The 24,015-nt window shown below is 36.0% G+C and overlaps 1 protein-coding gene across 1 annotated transcript; it reads right to left on the reverse strand.

Annotated features, from left to right (window-relative positions):
- Positions 1-753: 753 nt before the first annotated feature.
- On the reverse strand, positions 754-20,087 carry vwa7 (von Willebrand factor A domain containing 7). The gene is made up of 17 exons (XM_052582630.1): positions 19,708-20,087; positions 18,889-19,173; positions 18,514-18,750; positions 17,444-17,540; positions 17,240-17,368; positions 15,567-15,762; positions 15,111-15,286; positions 14,894-15,006; positions 7,467-7,583; positions 6,180-6,386; positions 5,058-5,184; positions 4,448-4,600; positions 4,262-4,354; positions 3,884-4,161; positions 3,668-3,804; positions 3,332-3,491; positions 754-2,687 (listed from the first exon to the last, which is right to left on the reverse strand). The coding sequence occupies exons 2-17, from the start codon at positions 19,123-19,125 to the stop codon at positions 2,103-2,105; spliced, it is 3,042 nt and encodes a 1,013-aa protein (XP_052438590.1). The 5' UTR covers positions 19,126-19,173; positions 19,708-20,087; the 3' UTR covers positions 754-2,102.
- Between the last annotated feature and the right edge of the window lie 3,928 nt (positions 20,088-24,015).

Raw genomic sequence — 24,015 nt, forward strand, 5'->3', positions numbered from 1 at the left:
TATAACCATGTTTTAAATAAAATATTAAACAAGCAAAAATAAATAAATAAATAAATATATTTCCTTAGTTTATGTGGTGAAAAAGAATCCACTTTGAAACTCTATCATACTCTCGATTATGCTTGTAATTTAAAGTTATCAAACCACAGTCAAGCTACTATTCAAGTAATTTGCTATGTGTTTACCAATGCCTGTTTCTATAGGGGCACACCAACTGTCCTCATTTTGGATATCTCCCTTATCTGAACCATTAATTTCAGCTCTTGAAGTCTATTAAGGATCTCATGAATTGCGTGCTGGAATGCCATATAGGGACCTAAATCAATCATCACATGATCATCAAACCATTTAATAATGTGTTCATTTACAGGACAAACAATTCACTAAAATAAGTCTTATTTAAGCTACTTATATAAGTGTTTGGAGTGGTGTAGTCATAGTGGTGTGCATGTTGGATGTTATGGAAACTCTTACCCCTGGCCTTCATACCGATAAATCCAACAAAAGTTGTCAATGGTTTATATCTCAGTCTTTTTACATGCAAGATAATAAGAGTTCTTCATTCATTCTGAATCATCAATAAAGGTTTAGTAATGTAATAATTTGTGGTTCAGTGAGCCAGATTAATTCAGTATCTGCTTAAACTGATTTGATTTGTGAACATTTTGGCTCTACACTTGCTGTGCAGTACGTTCTGAGTCATTCATAAGTCATTCACTTGCTCTACACACTGGTCACGCTGTTCAAAGCCTTCCCCTGGAGGAGCCTCCAATGTTTACAAAAGATTAAAAAAAAATAAATAAATAACAGTTTGAATGGTGGTTGAATGTTTTAATTCAATTAACAGGCTAATAACAATTTATTATATTTATTTAATCTTACATTTATTCTCCAACCCCAATCAAGGTCACCATATACCTGTATTTTGTTTAGTAACTCAAAAACCTTGATTAGCTTTGATTAGGATTTAAGTTAAACTCTTGAGGACAGTGGACCTCCATGGCCATATTTGAGGAACCCTGATATAATTCATGAACACTTACCGCAAACCTGTTACTCCCTGTTTCAAAAACATGGTCTCAACTTAGTTTAGTCAATCCAGATCCAGTTAAGGTTATCAGTTCACTCTTTTTAACATTTTATTAATTGTGACAACTTGAAATCATTATATTAGATTTACTTGTAAGTTTTTGTTTGTTCAAAAATTCTGACACAATAATAAAAATATCCTGTGAATCACAGAATATAAATTCCCTGAGTAACATTTCTTGTTTTGCTATGTCCTAGTATTTAAATGGATAGTACACCCAAAAATTAAAGTTTTCAATAATACCATTCTATTGTTTTACACCCTTACTACCTTTGTTCATCTTCAGAACACAAATTAAGATATTTTTGATAAAATCTGAGAGCTTTTTGATCCTGCATTGACAGCAACGCAACTACCACATTCAAGGCCAAGAAAGGTACTAAGGACATTGTTAAAATAGTCCATGTGACATCAGTGGATAAACCTTAAGCCCAAACTATACTTAACTTTTTAAGCTTACATAAGGGACAGCATACAGTGTTTGGAATGGGAATTCCATCATCAGAATAGTACATGCGTACTGTAGGCACACTACCCGACTTTAAGAGCAGATAGGCTACTTTGTACGCGGAGGTCGCACATGTACACTGAAGTTATTTTGCAGTAATCAGTTATTCCACAGCATGGCAATACTGTCCTGGGCCATTGTTTAACAGTAGAAAACTAAACAATAAAGAAAGAACAACAACAACAACAAAATAGCGGAGATTACAACAACAACAGACGCTCACATTGACAAGCGCTTGTTGGTGAAAGAGTATGATACAGCTCAGCTTTCGTTTAAAAGAGTTTAAAAAATGTTATCAGTCATTACTTATAGGAGAATATAGAGCTGACATTGGACATGGATGAAGAGGAACAAAGGTCTTATGGATTTGGAACAACATGAGGTTGAGTAATTAATTACATAATTTTTATTTTAGGATGAACTATCCCTTAAAGCATTCTAGGTACTAAAGACTAGTAATGTGTGTCCACACAGACTTGCATAATAAGAGTAACTTAACAAATTTCATTTGTGGTGATAGATAAAGCTCAGTGTTAAGTGGCCCCACAACATGAGAAATAGCCATGAAGTAGATTCCCCACTGTGCGCCTTGTTCTTTTCTCGTAATGCCCTTTCCTGACTGGCTTTGAGATGACAGTGCCTCATATTCCCCGCTCTGTCCCACAGCACTATCTCTGCATGAGGGGCACAGCAGCTTGAGGAATAACGCATCATTATGGGTTTCCCCTTAGTCCATTCACTGATGTTCACTGGATGATCCCCCTTCAATAACTGGACCACGTCCAGCCTTTGTTCAGATTCTTTTTCAAAGTGCTGTTCTGAGGTGTCCATTTGTGGCTGTATTAATGGGAGATGGACTCCTCCTGTAGTCTCTTCATGAAGTTGTGGGAAATGTTCTTCATGTCTCTGAATAGACACTTCAGACAGAATGAGAATGCCTTCTCCTTTTGCCAGCTGTATGGATGCCAGTCCAGAGTGACCTCTGTCTTTTGCTACAAATGAGACTTTCCATCTGCTCTGAGAGCACAGAGAGGAGCAGGAGGACTCCACGTGCAGGGAAGAACATGCCGGAGGCATTTTGTCAGGTTCCTGGAATTGTTACATGACCACATTTAAACATTTATAATGTCTTATCCACATATGAGACAGTAAACCTATAAATTGAGTCACACTTAAAACCACTGACAAAGTTCTGTTGTGTGCTTCCCCTCCACCACGGTGTGTTTCCATGTTGTAAGGAGATATTCCATAGATATAATGTTTTTCATTTTACTGTACCATCTGTATTTTCTATTGCCCTACACCAGTGATCCCCAAATCTGGCTTGTGAGATCCACTTTCCTGCAGAGTTTAGCTCTAACTCTAATCAAACACACCCTGAATTTGCTAATCAGTGTCTTCAGGATCATTAGAAAACCACAGGTAGGTTTGTTTGATTAGGGTTGGAGCTAAACTCTGCAGGAAAGTGGATCTCGTGAGCCAGATTTGAGGATCACTGCCCTACACATAAACCTACATCTCGCAGGAAACTTTCTTCACTTTTAGATTTTCAAAAAACTTGATTGCTGATGATTTATGAGCTTGTTTTCTCATGGGCCTAAAAAATGTCCCCACAAGGTTAAAATGTAATGGTATTACTGTCTTTGTGGGGACATTTGGTCTCCATAACGTGATAAATACCAGGTACACACACACAAACACACACACACAAAGAGGCATTTGATGGTTCTTACCTCTAGTATCACTGCCAGATGTACCACAGCATAATTTGAGTCTGGTAGGTCTTCTGCATAAACAGTCAGAGTCAGGGTGATGGCTGTCCCTGGCTGGGCAGTATGAGGAGTTCTTAGTTCAACTTCCCTCTCCACAGAGCCCCTTTCACCAATAAACAGACTAAAAATATAATAATATCAGTGATTAATATCTAGCAACTTTCTGGCTGAAATATAAAAGTGTATCAGTCTTTAACTGATAAATGTTCAATCGGTGAGCATACATGTTTTATATACAATTAGTAGGACTAAATGCTGGTGAAAGTGTGTCATTAGCTCTCCTTTTACTGTTCTCACCTTTGTTGGTCAGGGTGAGAAAGATACCCCTGGTCATCTTTTGCTGAAAGTCTGAAGTAACGGCTGGGGCCATGATTAAAAATCTCAAAAACCACAGTCGAGCTGTGACCAGGAAGAAGCTGTGGAGCTGAATGCACCTAGGGATGAAGCGCACTTTTCACTAGCTTATTTATACTTTGACAGCACATTATTTTTGTTAATTGATTCCATTCATACTTGTATCTGTACATGTGTCGGTTGAATCATCTCAGTGGAAACTCTTTCGAGCAAATTTCCCCATCTATCATTTCCAGAGAGACGCATGCTGAATGGCATCCTGGGAACTGAGTCCATGTACCCCACTAGCTCCTCTTCAGACAAATGGGAAGATGTGGAGTTTAGCAATACCTTCTGCAGGCTCTCCCCATTAGGCCCCAACAGGGTCACGTGACTGAATGAGGCCTCCTCATTGGGTGACATGCCTGTCACAGCAACCACTAAAAACACTGGGACTCCTATGAAGTATTGTGGTGGTAAGAACTCACATAATCATCAATCGTGTATATAAAATGTATTAAGTATCACTCAAATGGCTCAAAGAACAACGAGAACGACCTGCTATAGGGCTGCCCTCCATTTTCCTCAGTCCTGGATGTGTCTCATTTGCTTCTCTTGCAAAATAGTACAGGAAGTCCAAGCTGCTATCACCTAAAGGGTTAAACACATGGCTGTAGCATAGTTTTATTACTAACTTAATCATTTAATTATATTAAGACTGGGTGCTTTTGCAAGCATTTTTACCTAGTACGCTGAATGTCATTGGCCCAATGGTTTTAACTGTGAGCTGCCATATACCTATCTCTATTGGAGGCAGCAGGTTTATTCTATTTAGACCCTTAGACGAGTGTAGCACTGCCAGAGGACTGTCAGTACCAGGAAGAGATTGTTGAACACCTGAGAAATAAAGATAGGGTCTTTCAAAATTAGGAAATCTACAATGTACAGTAAGTGATTCACCCTGGGGAGACTGTAATGTGAAGTGCCAGATTATGAAGTGCCACAGTTGCTCAAAAAGGTGTGAGACTGTATAGAGATTACAATAGGTGGTACAGTGAGAGCAGACACAGAATAACATGTTTGTTAAATGCATTAACAGTTGTGAGTCAAGCGGTTAAGGGATATTTCTATCTTTTTTATGACATTAGAGAATGGACTATGCTGTTTGAAGTTACAAAGATCATTCCACCACCAAACGTACATAAAGATTTGATCATGTTTGTATGGCTATTAAGGTTGTGACACACTTCTGTAAGTGGACATCAAAGAACTAGTGGTGAGGAAAGCAGTCTGTGTTGTGCTTAGGTACGTGGATGGATTGTATGCTTAAAGTTCTCTGTGTAAGTATGGGTACCTGAGGGACTGACAAGCTCGCAATTTGTAAGCTGACCAGTGATGTGCAGCATCACTTTTGTCACAGCTTTGTCCACTCTGAAGGAGTTTGATGAATTTGATTCACTCTCTGCATGAAGCAGAGTCACCTATTTAGAGAAATAAATGTGGTTATGCAGAATAATGCGTTCACAATCCTGACAAGACTGTTATTAAATAATTAGCTCACTTCCAGAATAAAAAATTCCTGATAATTTACTCATCCCGATGTCATCCAAGATGTTCATGCCTTTCATTCTTCAGTCAAAAAAAAAAAAAAGGATTTTTCTCCATATAGTGGACTTCAAAGGGAATCAACAGGTTGAAGGTTCAAACTGCATTTTCAGTTCAGCTTTAAAGGTCTCTAAATGATCCTAGCCAAGGCATAATGGTCTTATCTAGCGAAACAAATAGTCTTTTCTAAGAAAAACAAAAACCAAAAAAAACAATTAACCACAAATGCTCCTCTTGCACTATGTGGATCTCACACATTATATAATCACATTGGAAAGTTCGCGCGTAGTGTAGCTGGAAGTACCGACCCAGTGTTTACAAAATCAAACATGGAAAGGAAGTTGAACACCCTTTACAAAAAAAGTATAGTGTAAAGTAAAAGAGGAGAAAATGAGATGGACTTTTTCGCCTTACCCTACCTTTTTAAAGCAAAGTACACGGACGAAGAACTAACCACGCATGACCATTCCAACATGATTACATAATGTGTGAAGCTGCGCATGCACATCGCAGAGCTAGTGCAAGATGAGCATTTGAGTTAAAAAAATATATACATTTTTATTTTATTTAGAAAACGACCAATTGCTTTGCTAAATAAGACACTTATTCTTCAGCTGGGATTGTGTTGAGCCCTTCGAAGATGCATTGAAACAGCAGTTTTTGACCTTCAACCCATTGATCAATATTGAAGTCCATTATAAGCAGAAAACTCCTGCATGTTTTCCTAGAAAACCTTAATTTCTTTTTGACTGAAGAAAGAAAGATATTAACTTTGGTGATTACACTATCAGTATTTTTTTAATTATGTAAACTAATCCTTTAATTTTTAAAACAGATCTTTTGTTCCTCTTGTATTTCCAGTTGACTCTACCTTGCTGGAGGTGGTAGTGTCTTCTACAATGGCTGACACATCACGGATGTCTGTTTTTGTAGTGAAGATAGTCATTCCTCCCGACAATGAAGAAAGAGTAGAATACAGAGAGAATCTACCAGGAGATAAAGATTCTCTTCTTTTCCTTTTTCTCAACCCTTTTCCTCTTCCTGTGAGACTTAGATCTTCAGTAAGCAAAAAGTTGACCTAGCACGTACCAAAATTAGATGCATGAAAACAATGCCTCTGTTCCAAAACCTAGGGTGAGCCAACATGCCATTTTCCCAGGACACGTCATGGCCAGAATTGAAAATATCCACATTTTAGCTTTTGAATCGCTCTCACAATACTTTGATGTTATACACCCATGTTCAGTGCTGCTTCAAGTCAAATATTAATATGTACATGTATTTGCATTTCTTTGACTATTCTCTGTAGAGCCTACCTTCTCACGCTCCACGATTGGTTGATTACGTACAATGTCTGCATGTTATTGGTCAAATGATCATAACCTTCATTAAGTATGAAAACAGGAAACCAAAGCCAAAACCTGGATATTTTAGGCAATATAGAAATCCTGGCCAGGACATGTCCTTGGAAAATGGTACATTTGGTCTCCCTACAAATCCTTATGTTGGCTTGCCTACATACTGTAGGCCAGCGATTCTCAATTCCAGTCCTCACAACCCCCTGCTCTGCACATTTTGTATATCTGTCTTATCGCTTCAGACGTTTGCAAGTGCCTTGCGAATTAGCCATAACAGGATATTCCGCCATGATTCCAGTTTGAAGCGAAAGTATATGCTCCATTCAAAAAAAGTGCACTGAAGTGTGCAAGACATAAAATTAAATTGTATTTATTTACCAAGGTATCTGATGTCACACTTATCCGTGTGTGAAGATGTTGCGCATTGCAAATCCGTGAATTAATGTTCTGAAGTGAACACTGTGTAGGGACCATGTCAATGGGAACACAGTTCACGCACGGAGCTCACTTCTAACAAACTGATTATCTGAATCAGGTGTGTTAACAAAGAGAAACATACAAAATGTGCAGAACAGGGGGTCGCGAGGACTGGAACTGAGAACTGCTGCTATAGGCAACAGCTTTCTGAAGTAGCATTATAGCTGAAATGGAACATTATTAGTAACTGATATGGAATATGCTTCACATTTATAGCTCTCTGCCCAGGAGAGTCAATAGAGTTTGATGTTAGCATAGTGCTAAGCTACCAACAAAATACCCTAACTATTGAATGTTTTAAACAGTGTGTGTTTGTGGTTTACCTTTGTTTGCTTCTCCAGTATGAGAGCCTGGACTGCACTCTGCAAATGATGGTCTTTAGGGGAAGCGTCTGTGAATACAAATATCTCTGACAGTGGAGGGCTATGGGTCAGAGCCATCTGCCCCACAGACCCATTCACGCACATAAGACACACAGAGAGAGACATTCTTAGAATGTACATCACTGTAGTAGAATTTATTTATCTCAACCATATGTGTTCCATAGCATTTAAACCCATAACAATGATATTGTTAGCACTATGGTCTACCACTTGAGCTAAAGCATATACAAAAAATGTGTTCTCTGTAAATAGCACTATCAAATTTAGGGCAAATTACTTAATTTGAAATGGTTAGTGCTTAGTAGTGTTTATTATATTTTTCCAGGCCCAGCTTACTAAACATAAGCTGTGTGTCAATTAGGGGCTGCATTCTTTTGAAGGCTGCATTTGAAGACTCCCTCAAATGTGGCCTGGGACAAGAAAGATGCAACATGGTTCCTTCACTGCTGTGGAGGAAATTGTAAACATATTAATTTCTTTTTTAACCTGATAACTGTCACTCACGTTTTTGAAGATAGACTTGAATGTGCATGATACAAACCTAAATTTTTATAATTCATGACTGAAAACATTTTGTAACATGATTTTGATTTACCATTTACATGGTAATGCAATGTCTGATTTTAAAATGGGTTTTAAAGGATGAATTTTGGTATTTTATGTTTTCAAGTGATATATAACTTCTGATGATTTCTAAAATGTGATAGAGAAAAAGGCAACGAGGAAGTCTTTTTTTTTAAACAAAGGTCAAAGCTTCTTTTGTAATGTAGATTTCTGAGGGTGCACTCTTGTCATAAATTGATCTATTACTTTTCCTACATAATTTTAAACTAAAAATATTAGGAAAATATATATTTGGGAGTCTTAGACCTTTCCAACGATATATAGTTTGTCAAGATTAGATTAGATTTGATTGTAATATAGTATAGTCAACGTAGGCGTCCCGTATACGGGACGGGGTGACATTTAACAGGTTAAATATTCATAAATGTACAGTACCGTACAAAAGTCTCAGGCCACTAGTATTTTCACCAACAAAAAAAATCGATTTAAGTCAATTATTTATGTTTTAACTGACTTAAAACCACTTTTATGTTGGTGAAAATACTAGTGGCTTAAAGGTTTAGTTCACCCAAATATTAAAATTATGTCATTGATGACTCACCCTCATGTCGTTCCAAACCCGTAAGACCTCCGTTCATCTTCGGAACACAGTTTAAGATATTTTAGATTTTAGATCTTGTCCAGAAAGGTAATAAAAACATCATCAAAGTAGTCCATGTGATATCAGAGGGTCAGTTGGAATTTGTTGAAGCATCAAAAATACATTTTGGTCCAAAAATAACAAAAATGATGACTTTATTCAGCATTGTCTTCTCTCTGGGTCTGTTGTGAGCGTGTTCATGGCGCTGTTGACGTATGATGCTTCTGACGTGTTTTCTGGCACTCCCAATAACAAAGATAGCATGTCAGCAGTGTCGTATGTCAACAGTCACAGCAGTCGCGCTCAAAACAAACCTGGAAGAGAAGACAATACTGAATAAAGACGTAACTTTTGTTATTTTTGGACCAAAATGTATTTTCGATGCTTCAACAAATTCCAACTGACCCTCTGATGTCACATGGACTACTTTGATGATGTTTTTATTACCTTTCTGGACATGGACAGTATACAGTGCACACAGTTTCAATGGAGGGTCAGAAAGCTCTTGGACTAAATCTAAAATATCTTAAAATGTGTTCCGTAGATGAACGGAGGTCTTACAGGTTTGGAATGACATGAGGGTGAGTTATAAATGATATAATTGTAAAATTTGGGTGAACTAACCCTTTAAGACTTTTGCACAGTACTTTAGTTGATGGCTAACGTGTTATTTCTAATAATAACAGGGCAAACACCATATATTTCCTTTCAAATGCTTATAAATGAAATACATAAATTTATATTTGGTTTCTGATGTCAAATTCTTGAAGAAAACACACATTTATGTTTTGAGGGCAGTGATTATGGTTAAATTCACCTAAGGTGCTATTTTGAGTTTCCGGGTGGTTGTGATTGACTGCAACCAAGAAAAACCTTGTTACTGCAAAGTAGGTAATGATAGCACATTCTTGGTGGAATGCTGTCTTTTTATTCAGGAGAGGTATACCCCAAATATTAGTACCACAAATCTCTTTTTGCATGAATAAGACCTAAATTCAGATTCAAACAGTTTTAGAATTAATTTGAAAGATAAATTTTGATTTGAACAGATATTAGAGACATCTCACAGGAATATTATTTTCTAGTTAAACAGGAAAGAGAAATAATTTGAGGTATTATACACCATATTCTGTATTAGAGGAGCTGTTTTCTGCAATTTTGCATGGAAGAAACTGCTTGCTCTTTCTCTGTAAAGAAGAGCTTAAAATAGAATATGGAACTGGTGTTGTCAACCAGACGAGATTTATGAAGTCTAGAGACATTGAAAGATATGAAAGTGGAATCAAAGGAAGAGCTGATTGCTCAAAGACAATTGTGGTTGGGGTTTTTCCAAGATTCATTTCATTTATACGGTTCTCTTAATGTTCAAATTTTAGATGTGACCAGACAGCTTCTGGAACTGCTACGTTGACAAATGGGGGCAAATAGATCGAGTCTGTTCAACAATTGGCAGAGAGAAGCAAAGAAAGAAGAGGAAGTGGCTTTGTGGGCACATGTGTTGCATTTACAATGATCATACAGACATACACTTCAGCTCCCCTCATGAAAGAGGAAGTTGACACTCCTGAGGAGTCAACATGGACACAGACTTATTCAATGCAGGGTGAAACTTTCACTCTAGAGAACATCCTGCCATGTAAAATGGTGGTAGATCATTCAAGTCATATTGAAGAGGGGTAGAGACAGTGGTGCCCATACATAACAACACCAACACTTTGAATGCCACTTCATGCTGATGATCCAGTGCAACAGATGATCTAATGCACAGAAGAGCTTCCATCCCTTTGTGGGCATGTGTTGCATTTCCAATGATCACTACAGAGAACGCTTCAAATGTTGTTAGTTATAATAATAACTTGATTGATTTTAATCATTTACTGGTCTAAGTAGTTCTTCGTATTTTCTGTTAAACTAACATTCTGAATCTGCTTTCAACACTTACCAGTCCAGCCTACTGTCTATCTTAATAATGGAAAATAAAGTTCATTGACAAGAGTGAGACCTTGATTCACCAGTCAGTTTAAATCTGAGCTGGATCTGGCTCAGTGAGAGCTATTCTATTAACCAACTAGTGGCAAAGACATAAATGGATTACTGACTATGCAGACTTCTCTGGCAAAGAAATGTGAAGTAGGGCACAAGTAGTCTAAAGAAATTTTGATCAGTAAAGCAACAAGATTGGTCGCTCTATTTCATTTAAGAGAATTTCCTAGATTCAATAAAACAATAATTCCAAATTTCACCAGGGGTATGAAATGGGAATGTTTTGGACATAGATACAAGTTTGTAAGGAAATCTCAGATCTTCACTTGAGTCGTTAATGAGCGACAACAAAAAGTTTGAAATTTTTAATTGCACAATGAATGACAAATTGCATTTGAAAAAAATCAACTGTAGGTCAAAAAGTAATATTTATGTCAGAGGTGTTAAACCCATGGCGACTGACATCAGATAACTGCAATTAATGTCCTAGTGTCTAAAACACTTTAAAGCAGTTTGAATGTTGATATCTAATCAAGATTTTATAGATAGTTTAAGGGTTTAATATACATAAATGGACCATGGTAAAGAAGTTTAGACAGGTTGGAGCCCCGTTTTTTTTTTCAGACAGTTGAATATCATTTTCAAAAATGTCTGGTACAAATGCTGCTCTTCAACTGCAGCTATCGCTTGTCTACAAGAACAATCCTCTATAGGCTAGTTAGAACATCCCATTTAACAGTACTCAATTCAACAAACAAGGTGAAGCTTACGATGTCTGCATCATTCAGAGGATGCAGCCCCTGAACTGAAACACAGTTGGGTGATTCTCACGAAATTGTAGTTTCAAAGATTTCATATATGACATTTAAAAAAATGTTTGTATCAACAAATTTTCTTTTTAAGCATTAAGAGCCGGGTCTGAAGTGTCAGTGACCATAAATTTAAAAAAGTTTTACTGACAATTTAACAACTTTTTGAACATATTTTCCAAAACATGTCCTTAAAAATCTCATTACCGTAACACTCTGAAAAGTCCAGTGATGTGGGGAAAAATAATACATTTTCACATTTTTAAAAATGGTTTATTAACAGTCATGCACAGTTACTTGAAACTATGGAATAAAATATATTTTTATAATAACATTTTTATGTGATTTTCAATTATTTCTCTCATTACCGCAACACCTTCTGCATTTTGCAGCCAATTTTTAAAAAATTTTTCAGTAAAAACTGAAATATTTTCAAAATGATGTTGCAAACCTGAAAGAACATAATGTATAGATTCTGCACATACATTTAAAAGCAGACTACTATTTTTCAATTTCTTAAATAAATCTTAAAAGAACACATGTTGCGGTAATGATACATAGGTTACGAAAATGAGGTTCATGATTTCGGTAATGATAATAGGCATATTAAGTATGTGGTATAGTCAAACAAATAATATTTAATGTAGAAAATAAATTAGATAATATTGGCATAAATTATTTTGCAGTGCTTCATAACTAGATAAGATAGGGTAAAAACACCAGGGGCCATTTTCACAAAATATTTTAAGTGAAACTAAATGTTGATCCTAACGTGTTTTTATGTAAAAATCAGCTCTTAAATCCGTGAAAAGTTTGTGATTTAGGTGTCCTCTTGACTACCACTAAGACCAAATCCTAAACAATCCTAAAATGGCTGTTTCCACAGCAATCCAGTTTGGATTTCTTTTACCTTTGTACTAAATCTTACTGTCATATCAACCATAATAATTCTAGTCTGTTAATTAAAAGGCTGCTTATACATATAACAATTATTTATAAGATGCAGACATGTAGAAGCTGACAATTAGCTGAACATGTGCTTGTTTAATTAGTGACACTCTAGTTCAAACTTTATTTGAATATTGCAACATTTTTATTTTGAAATCTTCATTTGATTATGGCAACATGATATCTCATTCTACAATATTTCTATTATAAAATAACTGACAGAGACCCATCCCTTATCAGGAAATCACTGTGGGTGTAGTTAGTAATCATCCATACCAAAAAGGTCATCCTCACTCTTTTTCTTAGCTTAAGATTTCTCCCATTCCTTTGCTGCTTTATGAATAGGTTTTATGAGAAGCAGTTTAAAGGGCACCCTTTGGTTTTCCACAAAAATAAATACTTAATAGTGTAATGTTAGAAAACAAACAAGACTAATATTAGTTTTATAATTTTAGTCTTATTATTAAAAAATTATTCACAATACATTATTACAAAATAATGTTTCTTATTTTATTTTATATTTTATGTAATAATCATATAATTATGTAATAACTATTTATTAATAGTCATTGACAGTGGGAATGTAGTCTTTGATAACTCAAGTGAATTTTTTTCTTTCTACTGAAAGAGTTGGTTCTGGTAAAGAGTATACCCAAGTGTGAACCTAAAGTTTTTCCAAAATCGCTCATTCCTAAAAAGATGATTCACAATATATTTTTCTTTTTTCCTTAAAGATGTTCTCATTCAATTTAACCCTAACCATTCTTTAATAATTGTTTTTTAATTAAAATTTAAAACTGCTGCATTTTTCCTTATTTAAATACACTGCCATTCAAAAGTTTAGCATCAATAATAAAAAATAAAAAAAGTTTTTTTTGAAGCCTCTTCTGCTCATCAAGGCTGCATTTATTTGATCAGAACTACAGTAAAAACAGTAATATTATGATAAAGTGATTGTTGTCTTTTTAATATACTTTAAACCAGAATACTATTTCTGTGGTGACAAAGCTGAATTTTCAGCATCATTACTCCAGGTTTCAGTGTCAAATTATCCTTTAGAAATTATTCTAATATGACATACAGCCAAGTATGGTGACCCATATTCAGAATTTGTGCTCTGCATTTAACCCATCCAAAGTGCACACACAGCAGTGAACACACACACACACACACAAAGTTCTTTTGCTCAGTATAAAAATCATTACACTTATAGAAAGTCCTCATGATGATAGATGCACCAACATTTGTGTAGGATTCCCAACAATTTTTGATAACTACTCCTGCTGTAACCTCTAACCCATAATGTCTCTCTCCTTCCTGGGATTTGGTGGGTTGGTATAAACGTTTTCTCTGAAATTGGTCACCCTAGCCTTTGCTTAAGCTTTTTTGTTTTGTTATTAAATAATATTTAATTTAATAACTCATTATATATATTTAACAATGGTCTGTATGATTAAATTCTCATTACCGAAAAAGAGGTTCTCTCTACCGCAACTGGCCTTAAATTGTTGCGGTGAGTGAAAATGGTGTTGCGGAGGATGAGGTGTCTTAGCATGTTTTGCTAACAACAGAGAAGCCATGATGATTTAGCTAAATTTTTACTCCGTGTATATAATTAGTCATTAATGAAGTATATTTTCATAGAAAATTTGTAATCTAATATTTTTTCTAAATGTGGAAATCTACCCGTTTCGGTGATGATAATCAATTTGTCGTGTACACGTTCTGACAAGAGAATTTTACACTTTTAACTGGAACAATATGAAGATATCTGCCTACCTTGTTGGTATTTCGAAGGTTCTGCCTCATGTGTTGAATAATGTAAAATCAAGATTTATATTTAAAAAAAAATTGTGTGCATAAATGACCCTCAAAAAATATTGCGGAGGATGAGAACATTAGTCATGGACACTTTATATTTCCACTATTGTATCATTATTATTATACATGAATATTCAGTCTGTCATTTTTCTGTCATGTGAAAAATTATAGAAGAATATCCATTTACTTTTTTCAGAATACTTTAATTGTACTTTGTTTAAATTACAACATAACATAAGTTAAGATACAGCTGGACGCATTGCGGTAATGAGAATTTCTGCAGAAAATGCAATAAAATGCAAAAATAATTAATTCCTATGTTGAAATTACTCTTTGTGCAAGGTAGAGAACAGTATTGTCTTTATTATGGTGTTTTTATATATTACTAAATTGCATGTTTAATATCTAAAATCACTAGTGACATGGCTTTCAACTGTTTCGTGAGAATGACCCAGTTATAGACATGCTGGGAACAAAAATGTTGCTCATCCCCATGATTTTTATCAATTGTCCACAAATATAGGGGTTTCCCTGTTGATTTTATCAATAGTAAGTCTGCTATGCGTTCAATGTTTATTTAGAATGTGAAATGTTATGGTTACCTGAATGGCAGAGAGACACATCTCTGGTTCATCCCCACCTCCAAGAGCGGTCAGATCCTCCATGTATTGCATGAACTGATAAGGGTCATCTGTCTCCATCACTGGCCCAAAACCTGAGATATCATCATTGTACTTAATGTAGAACTAATTAAACATAAAATATTATAGATAAAATGAGAAGTGTTATTTCAGTGTAGGCATAAGATGACATTCTAACCAGGGTCATGAAAAGGCACTAGAATGAAGGTGCCAGGCAGACTAGTGCGTTGGCTCTTTTCACGGGCTTGTATGATGGAGAGGGCTCTGAATCGGGCAGCTGTGATCTCCTCAAACATGCTGCCGGTTGTGTCCATGACGAAGACCAATGCTGGAGGCTGCTGGACACTGAAGAGCCTACAGGTTTCCACAGACTACATCACTTGTGCATTTTTTCATCATTGGATAATTGTGTTTCAATTACTGAATTAGCAAATAACGAATAGCCCATGCAAAATATTTAAATAAAACTGTAGACAGGAAGGTAAAAAAGGCACAGACGTGCTAACATTTTCTCATGCACTCAAAATTAACAAAAGGGGTGTCACACATGGTGTCTAAGTAAAAACAGGAATTCCACTCTTTCCGTGTAGATCACTGTAAGCAGTATTGATGTTAAATTAAATTGACCTCTGACCTGAGGAAGCTTTTAGGCCCCACCTCATTGCGGAGGTCTTGGAGCACTTTGAGGGTTGCTGTGGTTGCCAGATGGGCAGCTTCTTTATGGAGATAGTGATGAGGGGAGAAGAGCGGAGATGTGCTGTCCTTGTTGATTCCCCCCTCAGCTCCCTGGTGACGACTACTGTCTAGAATCCCACCGTGACTGCACTTTCCTTTAAATAACAAGACAAAAACATGTTGCTTTTCTTAAAAGAAGCTTACTTAATCATCAGAATGAATCATAACTCAAAATATCTTTATTAGTGTCGCAGATATGATTCTGTTTATAATGACTTACAGATAAAGAGGTGAATCACATTAAATCATTAACAACATTTCCAGGTTATATTTCACCCCAAACTCAAGGTAATTCAAAATTATATATATATATATATATATATATATATATGTTTTTTTTATAGTAAAAGTAAATAAATTAAGATTATTTGAAGATATTTTGCAAAGTGGCACTATTTTTATGATGATTAAGCATCTCCTCCCAAATTATCATGATGCAAATTGTAAAGTATTTTTACTTAATCTTAAAACTTAAACTTTATTTTGGTATTATTTTATTTTATTTATTTTGGTAATGCCTCAATTTATGAATATTTAAATAAATGGTTCAAGTGATCTTTACTATAATAAAGTAAAAGGTAACCTATAATCAAAAATATAGATATTAAATCATAAATTGTTTTTGAAATACATTTATTTCATGCCAAGTATACTACACTTACATATTTATGTACTTAATAAAAAAAATCCAAGTAATTTTACTTTTAGTATACTAAACTGGTATACTTAAAGTCTGTATAACTAGAACTTTGTGCATAATGCATAATTTATTTGTGAGGAAGTAGTGCCAAAATCCAGTTAAATACATATCGTGTATTTGATTGTGCTAAAGTGAAACTGGTTACACTTTATTTTACAGTACGTGTACTTACAGTGCATTTATCTAAGAAAGTTCTGGTAACACAAGGTAACTACATCGGGTAGGGTAAGGTTTAGGGGTAGGTTCAGGGTTAGTACCTAGTTATTACATAGTTATTGTAATTTCTATAATAAGTACATAGTATGTACATGAAGAACAGGACTTTAAAATAAAGTGCTACCGTGAAACTATTGAAAGTAGGTACACTTTATGTATCTTGCATTTAAAGACTGATATTATTCAAAAATGATCATACATTCATCATCAATAGTGACAATAAAACACTTTTTAGTCTTAATATTAAGAAATGTGCATTGTGCACAAGTAGTACTCCACATAAAGTTTTATTATAGTTTTATAAGAGTGATATGTCAGAAAATATGTTAATAGATTTGAACTGTATTTAGTATGAAATAAATGTATTTGAAATATATTACTTTTTTTTATTACTCTAGGTACTGCAGTAATGGGAATCCATGTACAAAACAAACAAAAAAAAAAGAACAAATTAATAAAATTTCAACGCATTACAGTAAATCAAGAAGGAAATTGGAAATAGTCTTAATTGTCACAAAATAATTTTACAAAGAAAAGAAATGTCTTACACATAGGCTGCATTTTCTTTAAGCAAGATATAATTACTTTATCTTGTTTTGCTAACTTCATTTTGGGGTGAAAAGTGACCAGGACACTTTTTTTTTCACTGTTTTCACCTGGTGGTTTTACAGGGTAAGTGCTGAAATAGCCAGTAGTCAGTAGCGGTTCCGTGTGACGAATCATTTCCTCTAGCAGATTATTATAACAGCTAAATCTGTAGCAACCTGCACAAGTTGGGGTTTCCTCTGAAAACAACAAAAACATATGTGAACATATGAGTGGTTAACGACTTTTTGTAAAATGCTTTGTGAGGGACTCACCTGAAGCTACAGGAACTGACGGCTCTTCCGGGTGCAGAAGGTGGAGGTACACCGCTTGCTGACCCATCTCCACCCAGTTACTGTGACTGTAAAAGTCCTACAACCATATGCATATGCATGTTTGAATGAGCCATTTTAGGGGGCGTGGCAGTCTTAAAGCTGAAGTAGGTAACTTTTGTAAAAATGTATTTGTGAAACCTGTCATTATGTCCTGACAGTAGAATATGAGATAGAAAATCCGTGAAAAAATCAAACTCCTCTGGCTTCTCCCAGTGCTCCTATTGCCATTTGCAGAAATTCATCCGCTCCCGGTAAGAAACAACCAATCAGAGCTGTGGTCCATAACTTTTTTTTGTTTTCAAGATTTACAAAATGTATATAATAAATGAGTACACCATGAACCCATTTTCCAAACCGTGTTTTTAGCCTGTCCTGAACCACTAAGGTACACCTATAATAAGTGTTTATATTCAGACTATTTTAGATTGCTTCGGGGGTACCGCGGCGGAGTAACCCAGTACCTTTGTGATTCTTTATAGACATAAACAGAGAGAAGTAGCTCCGGCTACAATGTTCTTCCGCAAGACGCAAGCAGTTCTGTTTATTAACCGCTAGAGCGTCAAAAGTTAGCGACTGCAGCTTTAATTTTGATAAGAATATCTCTTTGAATTTGAGACTTTAGTCTTTGCAACTTTACAGACTTTCTTCATGCACCAAGAGCTTGTAACACTCCAAATAAAAAGGGAAAATTGAAATTGCATCATATGATGTCTTTAAAACTACAATGCTACAAACGTCTAATGACTAATACAACATGTGATTGTCATATCATAATATTAGTTGGTTATAAACTGGTCCTGATCTGATTCAATCTGGTCATCTGCTGTTCCTAAGAAACTAGCTCCTGCTCAGACCAACTCACAGAAAGCTTATAACCAGCTCAAAAGAAGCTCAAACCAGCTCAAACCAGATACCATGCTTCAGAACATACCTAACCAGCATATGCAGTTTTTTCAACAGGGTAATAAATATAATGTAGTCAGAATAATAAATATAATGTGTCAGCCAACCTGTAACGAGTGGAAAAGCTGACCCAAGCTACGCCTGGCCCCCTGGTACTCTTTAGCCTGGGTCAGCAGCACTGTCTGGTCCCAGAACTCTCGTAGCATCTGGGTGGCTCCTTCCACTCTCTCAGAGTCAAAGTGGTATACTGGATCAGAGCATGTGGAGCTCAAGAAATCCATTTCTGCGTTAGCACTTGCTACCTCACCCACAGCATGCCAAAACCCTCGACCAAGCCCAGTATACTGGAACAAACAAATCAGTGAGACTAACTTTTCAAGTCATCACTATGCATTTAAAACATTTCTAAAACCCTTTTAGAGATAAAAACACTCAGCAGTAAATAGCAACAACTAGAAATATTCATTTGGCACGATACCTACCAGCTCGTCATTATCTACATCATGTTGATGTTCCATCATTTTGCTTAGAGTTTCCATTGTGATGTTCAGTATAGCTTGTTCTGTCATGTACTGGTGTGTGTATGAATCCCATGACAACGTTAATACGCGTGACCAGAAGTTGGGAAGAAAGGCTTGGCATATTGGCATAAAGTAGATGAACAGCACCAAGACACACTGGTGGGTCAAAATCCAGGAGCTCATCCCTTCACACATCATTCCACACTGGTTAAAACACCTGAACTGTTATAGAAAGATGCATTACACCTGCAAAGGGTTACACGTGAGACGGATGTGGTGAGCTGTTTTATTATACACACATTACTCTGTTTGCCTATTCAGAGCAGCACACGTAAATATACACAAACATAGATTTTTACCTTTTTAAATAAATAGTCAATTTTTCAGTTTCAGTTCATTTTACTGTTAAAGATTTAAAAGGCAGGCCTACATTTTCAGCATTATAGATCTATAGATATATCACAAATTGAATCCAAGATTTTGCGGCAGGCATTGTTTTATGAAAGCTATTGTTTTTATTTAAGAACATTTATGTTTCATTTCTATCTACAGTATTATTATTATTAATTATAAAACTATACAATTAAATTATATTTGATTGTGTTTTTTAATGACATATTTGGGTGTGGCTTCAACCCACCTCCTCAGTGTTTTCAACTGCAGTTAAGTAAATTATAATTTTTTTGTTATAATGCATTTATGAATTTACAATGAGTTCTTAAACCAATACACATTATATGGGAGCACAAAAGAGGTATAAAAAACAGGTAATTCTCTTACCTCTGCTGCCTTCTTTGCTTTTGTGGTCTCAGTCTAGCTTTTTTCAGCTTGTATTTTTGAGCATTTTATCATTTGACAGATCCAAACTCCAATCAGCAATCAGAAATGGTGTGGTTTTCACCCTCAGACAAAGATGTTGACAGCAATTTGCCTCCTTACCACATTGCGTGCAGCCTTTTGAATAACAGTAGCTGAATAGCAAGTTTTAAGACTCTTGTTTTTGTGAAACTTTCTAGAGGTTCATCTAAGCTAAGTAAGAGACAAAAACATGCCTGTAACCTGCGAAGATGGATGTCCATGAGACACATATCCTCAAATCCTCATGACCCCAATATTGCATGTGTTCCCTCCTTGTCTTCATTCTCCCCTCTCTCCACTGTTTCTTTTTTCCCCTAACTTGCCCCATTTAAGCATGCTGCATTGACTCCACACAATAGTGCTGCATATATTAAGGGCCAGGGTGTCCCCCTTCCCTGCTCTTCATTTCTGTCTTTTGCCTGACATGAAAACACACACTATGCTCACTTCCCCCAGTGCTTCTATTGTGATTTCATGGTGAAAGACTTCAGACATGTTGCTAACCAACCCCTCTCCTGGCATTAGACTTTAGACCTAAGCTTTAGAAAGGCTTGGATGATAAAACTGCATTGTAATTTGGATCTATTGTAATTTGTGAATTCAGCCTATAGAAAATCTATGTCCGAATGTTTACTTATAGCTTACTGCTTGTTAAAAGCAATTCAACCAAATAGAAAATAGTGCTTACAATTTAAGAAATATATTATTCATAAATAAAATACATACAAAAAATTAAATAAAATACAACAACAACAACAATAATAAAAATGTATTTCAATAATTAATACATAGAGGTGCATCTCAACAAATTAGAATGTCATGGAAAAGTTCATTTAGTTCAGTAATTCAAATCAGTCTGAGTGCATTGAATTTATTTAAGTCTTTTGTTGTTTTAATTGTGATGATTTTGGATCACATTTAACAAAACCCAAACCAATTCACTCTCAGCAAATTATAATATGGTGACATGCCAATCAGTTAATAAACTCAGAACACCTGCAAAGGTTTCCTGAGGCTTCAAAATGGTCTCTCAAAAATAAGAAAAAGTTAAATTAGCTTTCTGTGCATTCGTAAAGCCTCAAAAAAGCTCACTGCACATGATACACATGATATACATGGAACAGACATGAGACGTTTTCATGCAGTTTTTCTTACAGGATTTTTAAAATTTTTTATTTATGAAAACAACTCACCATTCACTGACACGTCCAGGTCCCACACACTCATAATTTTATGTCTGATCTATAATGCAACTGCCCTCATATTTTGTCGCAAATAGAAATCGCAAGTAAATTAGCTTTCATCTTTGCAGGACTGTGATATGCAGAGTGTACAAAGTAACACATCTGTAGGAATAGTGCGAAAATGCATAGTACATAACGTGCACAATACCAGTATAAACACGGATATCTATTGGTATAATGTGTGTCACATGACTAAACATGCGTCATCGTTTTCAAAATCCTCAGTTTTCACAGTCCACACTACAAAGCGAAAACGGCCTTTTTAAAATTTATCCACTTTGGAGAGCACTTTCAAAAAGCTCAGTTTTCCTTTATAAAAATGCTGCCTCAGTGTGGACAGAAAGCCAAAACAGAGAGAAAAAGATGCGTTTTCAAACAAAACATATAAGTGTGGACATGGCCTCAGTTTGGTTCACTAGGATACACAATAATGGGGCTTTAAACAAAATACATTGTGTCAAAACAACTGAACAACATTCATTAGGCAAACAGTGTGTCAATAATGCAATATGACAGTTAAAGGCAGTTCAGCATTGAATTCAGTGATGTCATCTCTGTTCAGTTTAAATAGTGTCTGTGCATTTATTTGCAATCAATTCAACGATATCGCTGTGGATGAAGTGACTCCAACTAAGCAAGCCAGAAGTGACAGCAGCAAGGAACCGAAACTCTATCGGTGACAGAATGGAGAAAAAAACCTTGGGAGAAACCAGGCTCAGTTGGGGGGCCAGGTCTCCTCTGACCAGACGAAACCAGCACTTTAATTCCAGGCTGCAGCAAAGTCAGGTTGTGCAGAAGAATCATCTGTTTCCTGTGGTCTTGTCCTGGTGGTCATCTGAGACAAGGTCTTTACAGGGGATCTGTATCTGGGGCTCTAGTTGTCCTGGTCTCCGCTGTCTTTCAGGGATGTAGAGGTCCTTTCTAGGTGCCGATCCACCATCTGGTCTGGATACGTACTGGATCCGGGTGACTGCAGTGACCCTCTGATCTGGATACAGACTGGATCTGGTGGCTACGGTGACCTCGGAATAAGAAAGAAACTAATATTAGCGCAGATGCCATTCTTCTAATGATGTACTGTAGCAAGTACATCGGGTGTTATGGGAAGTGTTCCTGGTTCTGGTTTACCTAATTAATGCAGCCTAAAAATCCTTTAATTGATTTGGATATTAAAAGCAAATTATTATGTTATGTGTAAACCAGGTTAAAGAGATGGGTCTTTAATCTAGATTTAAACTGAAAGAGTGTGTCTGCCTCCCGAACAATGTTAGGTAGGTTATTCCAGAGTTTAGGCACCAAATAGGAAAAGGATCTGCTGCCCGCAGTTGATTTTGATATTATAGGTATTATCAAAATGCCTGAGTGTTGAGAATGTAGCGGACGTGGAGGATTATAATATGACAGGAGCTCATTCAAAAACCATTCAGGGCTTTATAAGTAATAAGCAATATTTTAAAATCCACACAATGTTTGATAGGGAGCCAGAGCACTGTTGACAGGACCGGGCTAATATGGTCATACTTTGTGGTTCTAGTAAGAACTCTTGCTGCTGCATTTTGGACTAGCTGTAGTTTGTTTACTAAGTGTGCAGAACAACCACCCAATAAAGCATTACAATAATCTAACCTTGAGGTCATAAATGCATGGATTAACATTTCTGCATTTGACATTGAGAGCATAGGCCATAATTTAGATATATTTTTGAGATGGAAAAATGCAGTTTTACAAATGCTAGAAACGTGGAAAGATTGCTATCAAATAGCACACCTAGGTTCCTAACTGATGACGAACAATTGACAGAGCAGCCATCAAGTCTTAGACAATGTTATAGGTTATTACATGCAAAGTTTTTAGGTCCTATAATTAACTCATTGAAAACATGCATTCCATTAGTTTTTCAAATTGGTGTATTTCACCGGGCCGCGAAGAAATATAGAGCTGAGTATCATCAGCAGTGAAAGCTAACACCATGTTTCCTGATGATATCTCCCAAGGGTAACATATAAAGTGCGAAGAGTAGCGGCCCTAGTACTGAGCCTTGAGGTACTCCATACTGCACTTGTGATTGATATGATACCTCTTCATTCACTGCAACGAATTGATGGCAGTCATATAAGTATGATTTAAACCATGCTAATGCACTTCCAAAGTCTTCAAATCTATACAAAAGAATTTTGTGGTCAATTGTGTCAAACGCAGCACTAAGATCCAATAGAACTAATAGAGAGATACAACCACGATCAGATGATAAGAGCAGGTCATTTGTAACTCTAAGGAGAGCAGTCTCAGTACGATGATACGGTCTAAATCCTGACTGGAAATCCTCACAGATACCATTTTTCTCTAAGAAGGAATATAGTTGTGAGGATACTACCTTTTCTAGTATCTTGGACAGAAAAGGGAGATTCGAGATCGGTCTATAATTAACTAGTTCTTTGGGGTGAAGTTTTGGTTCCTATTTGGAACTGAGATAGATAAACTGTACATGTGGCAAGAGGTGCAAATAACAATAGCAGGAGAAGCCATTATGATGAAATATTTTTTCACAGTTGTTTGATGAACTTGTGAAAAACTGGATCGAGAGATAGGAGAGGAGAAAAGATAACAGCGATAGGTTCGAATGAAAATGCTAATGTCAAGTTAATGACAAGCTAACGAGTGCTAACGCGATGCAGGTGCACTGCACTCAAGGATATGAAATAAAAGTGAACGATCAAAATTAATCTGATAAGATTGATAATATCAGAAATATGGCGTGAATTAAGTTATATTTTATCACTTTAAACAACAGAGAATGATAGTAAGATAAAGATTCTAGAGAACAGCTACATGGAGATATGATCAGCTGCAGCAAGGCCAGCCACAGAGTTCAAAGAGTGCTGTATCCAAGAATAATAACAGAAAGTTAAATGGAAGGAAAAAGTGTGGAAGAAAACAATGCACAATCAACCAAGAGAACCGCAGCCTTATGAGGATTGTCAAGCAA

Source organism: Carassius gibelio, chromosome B18, assembly GCF_023724105.1.
Source record: "Carassius gibelio isolate Cgi1373 ecotype wild population from Czech Republic chromosome B18, carGib1.2-hapl.c, whole genome shotgun sequence".
NCBI lineage: Eukaryota > Metazoa > Chordata > Actinopteri > Cypriniformes > Cyprinidae > Carassius > Carassius gibelio.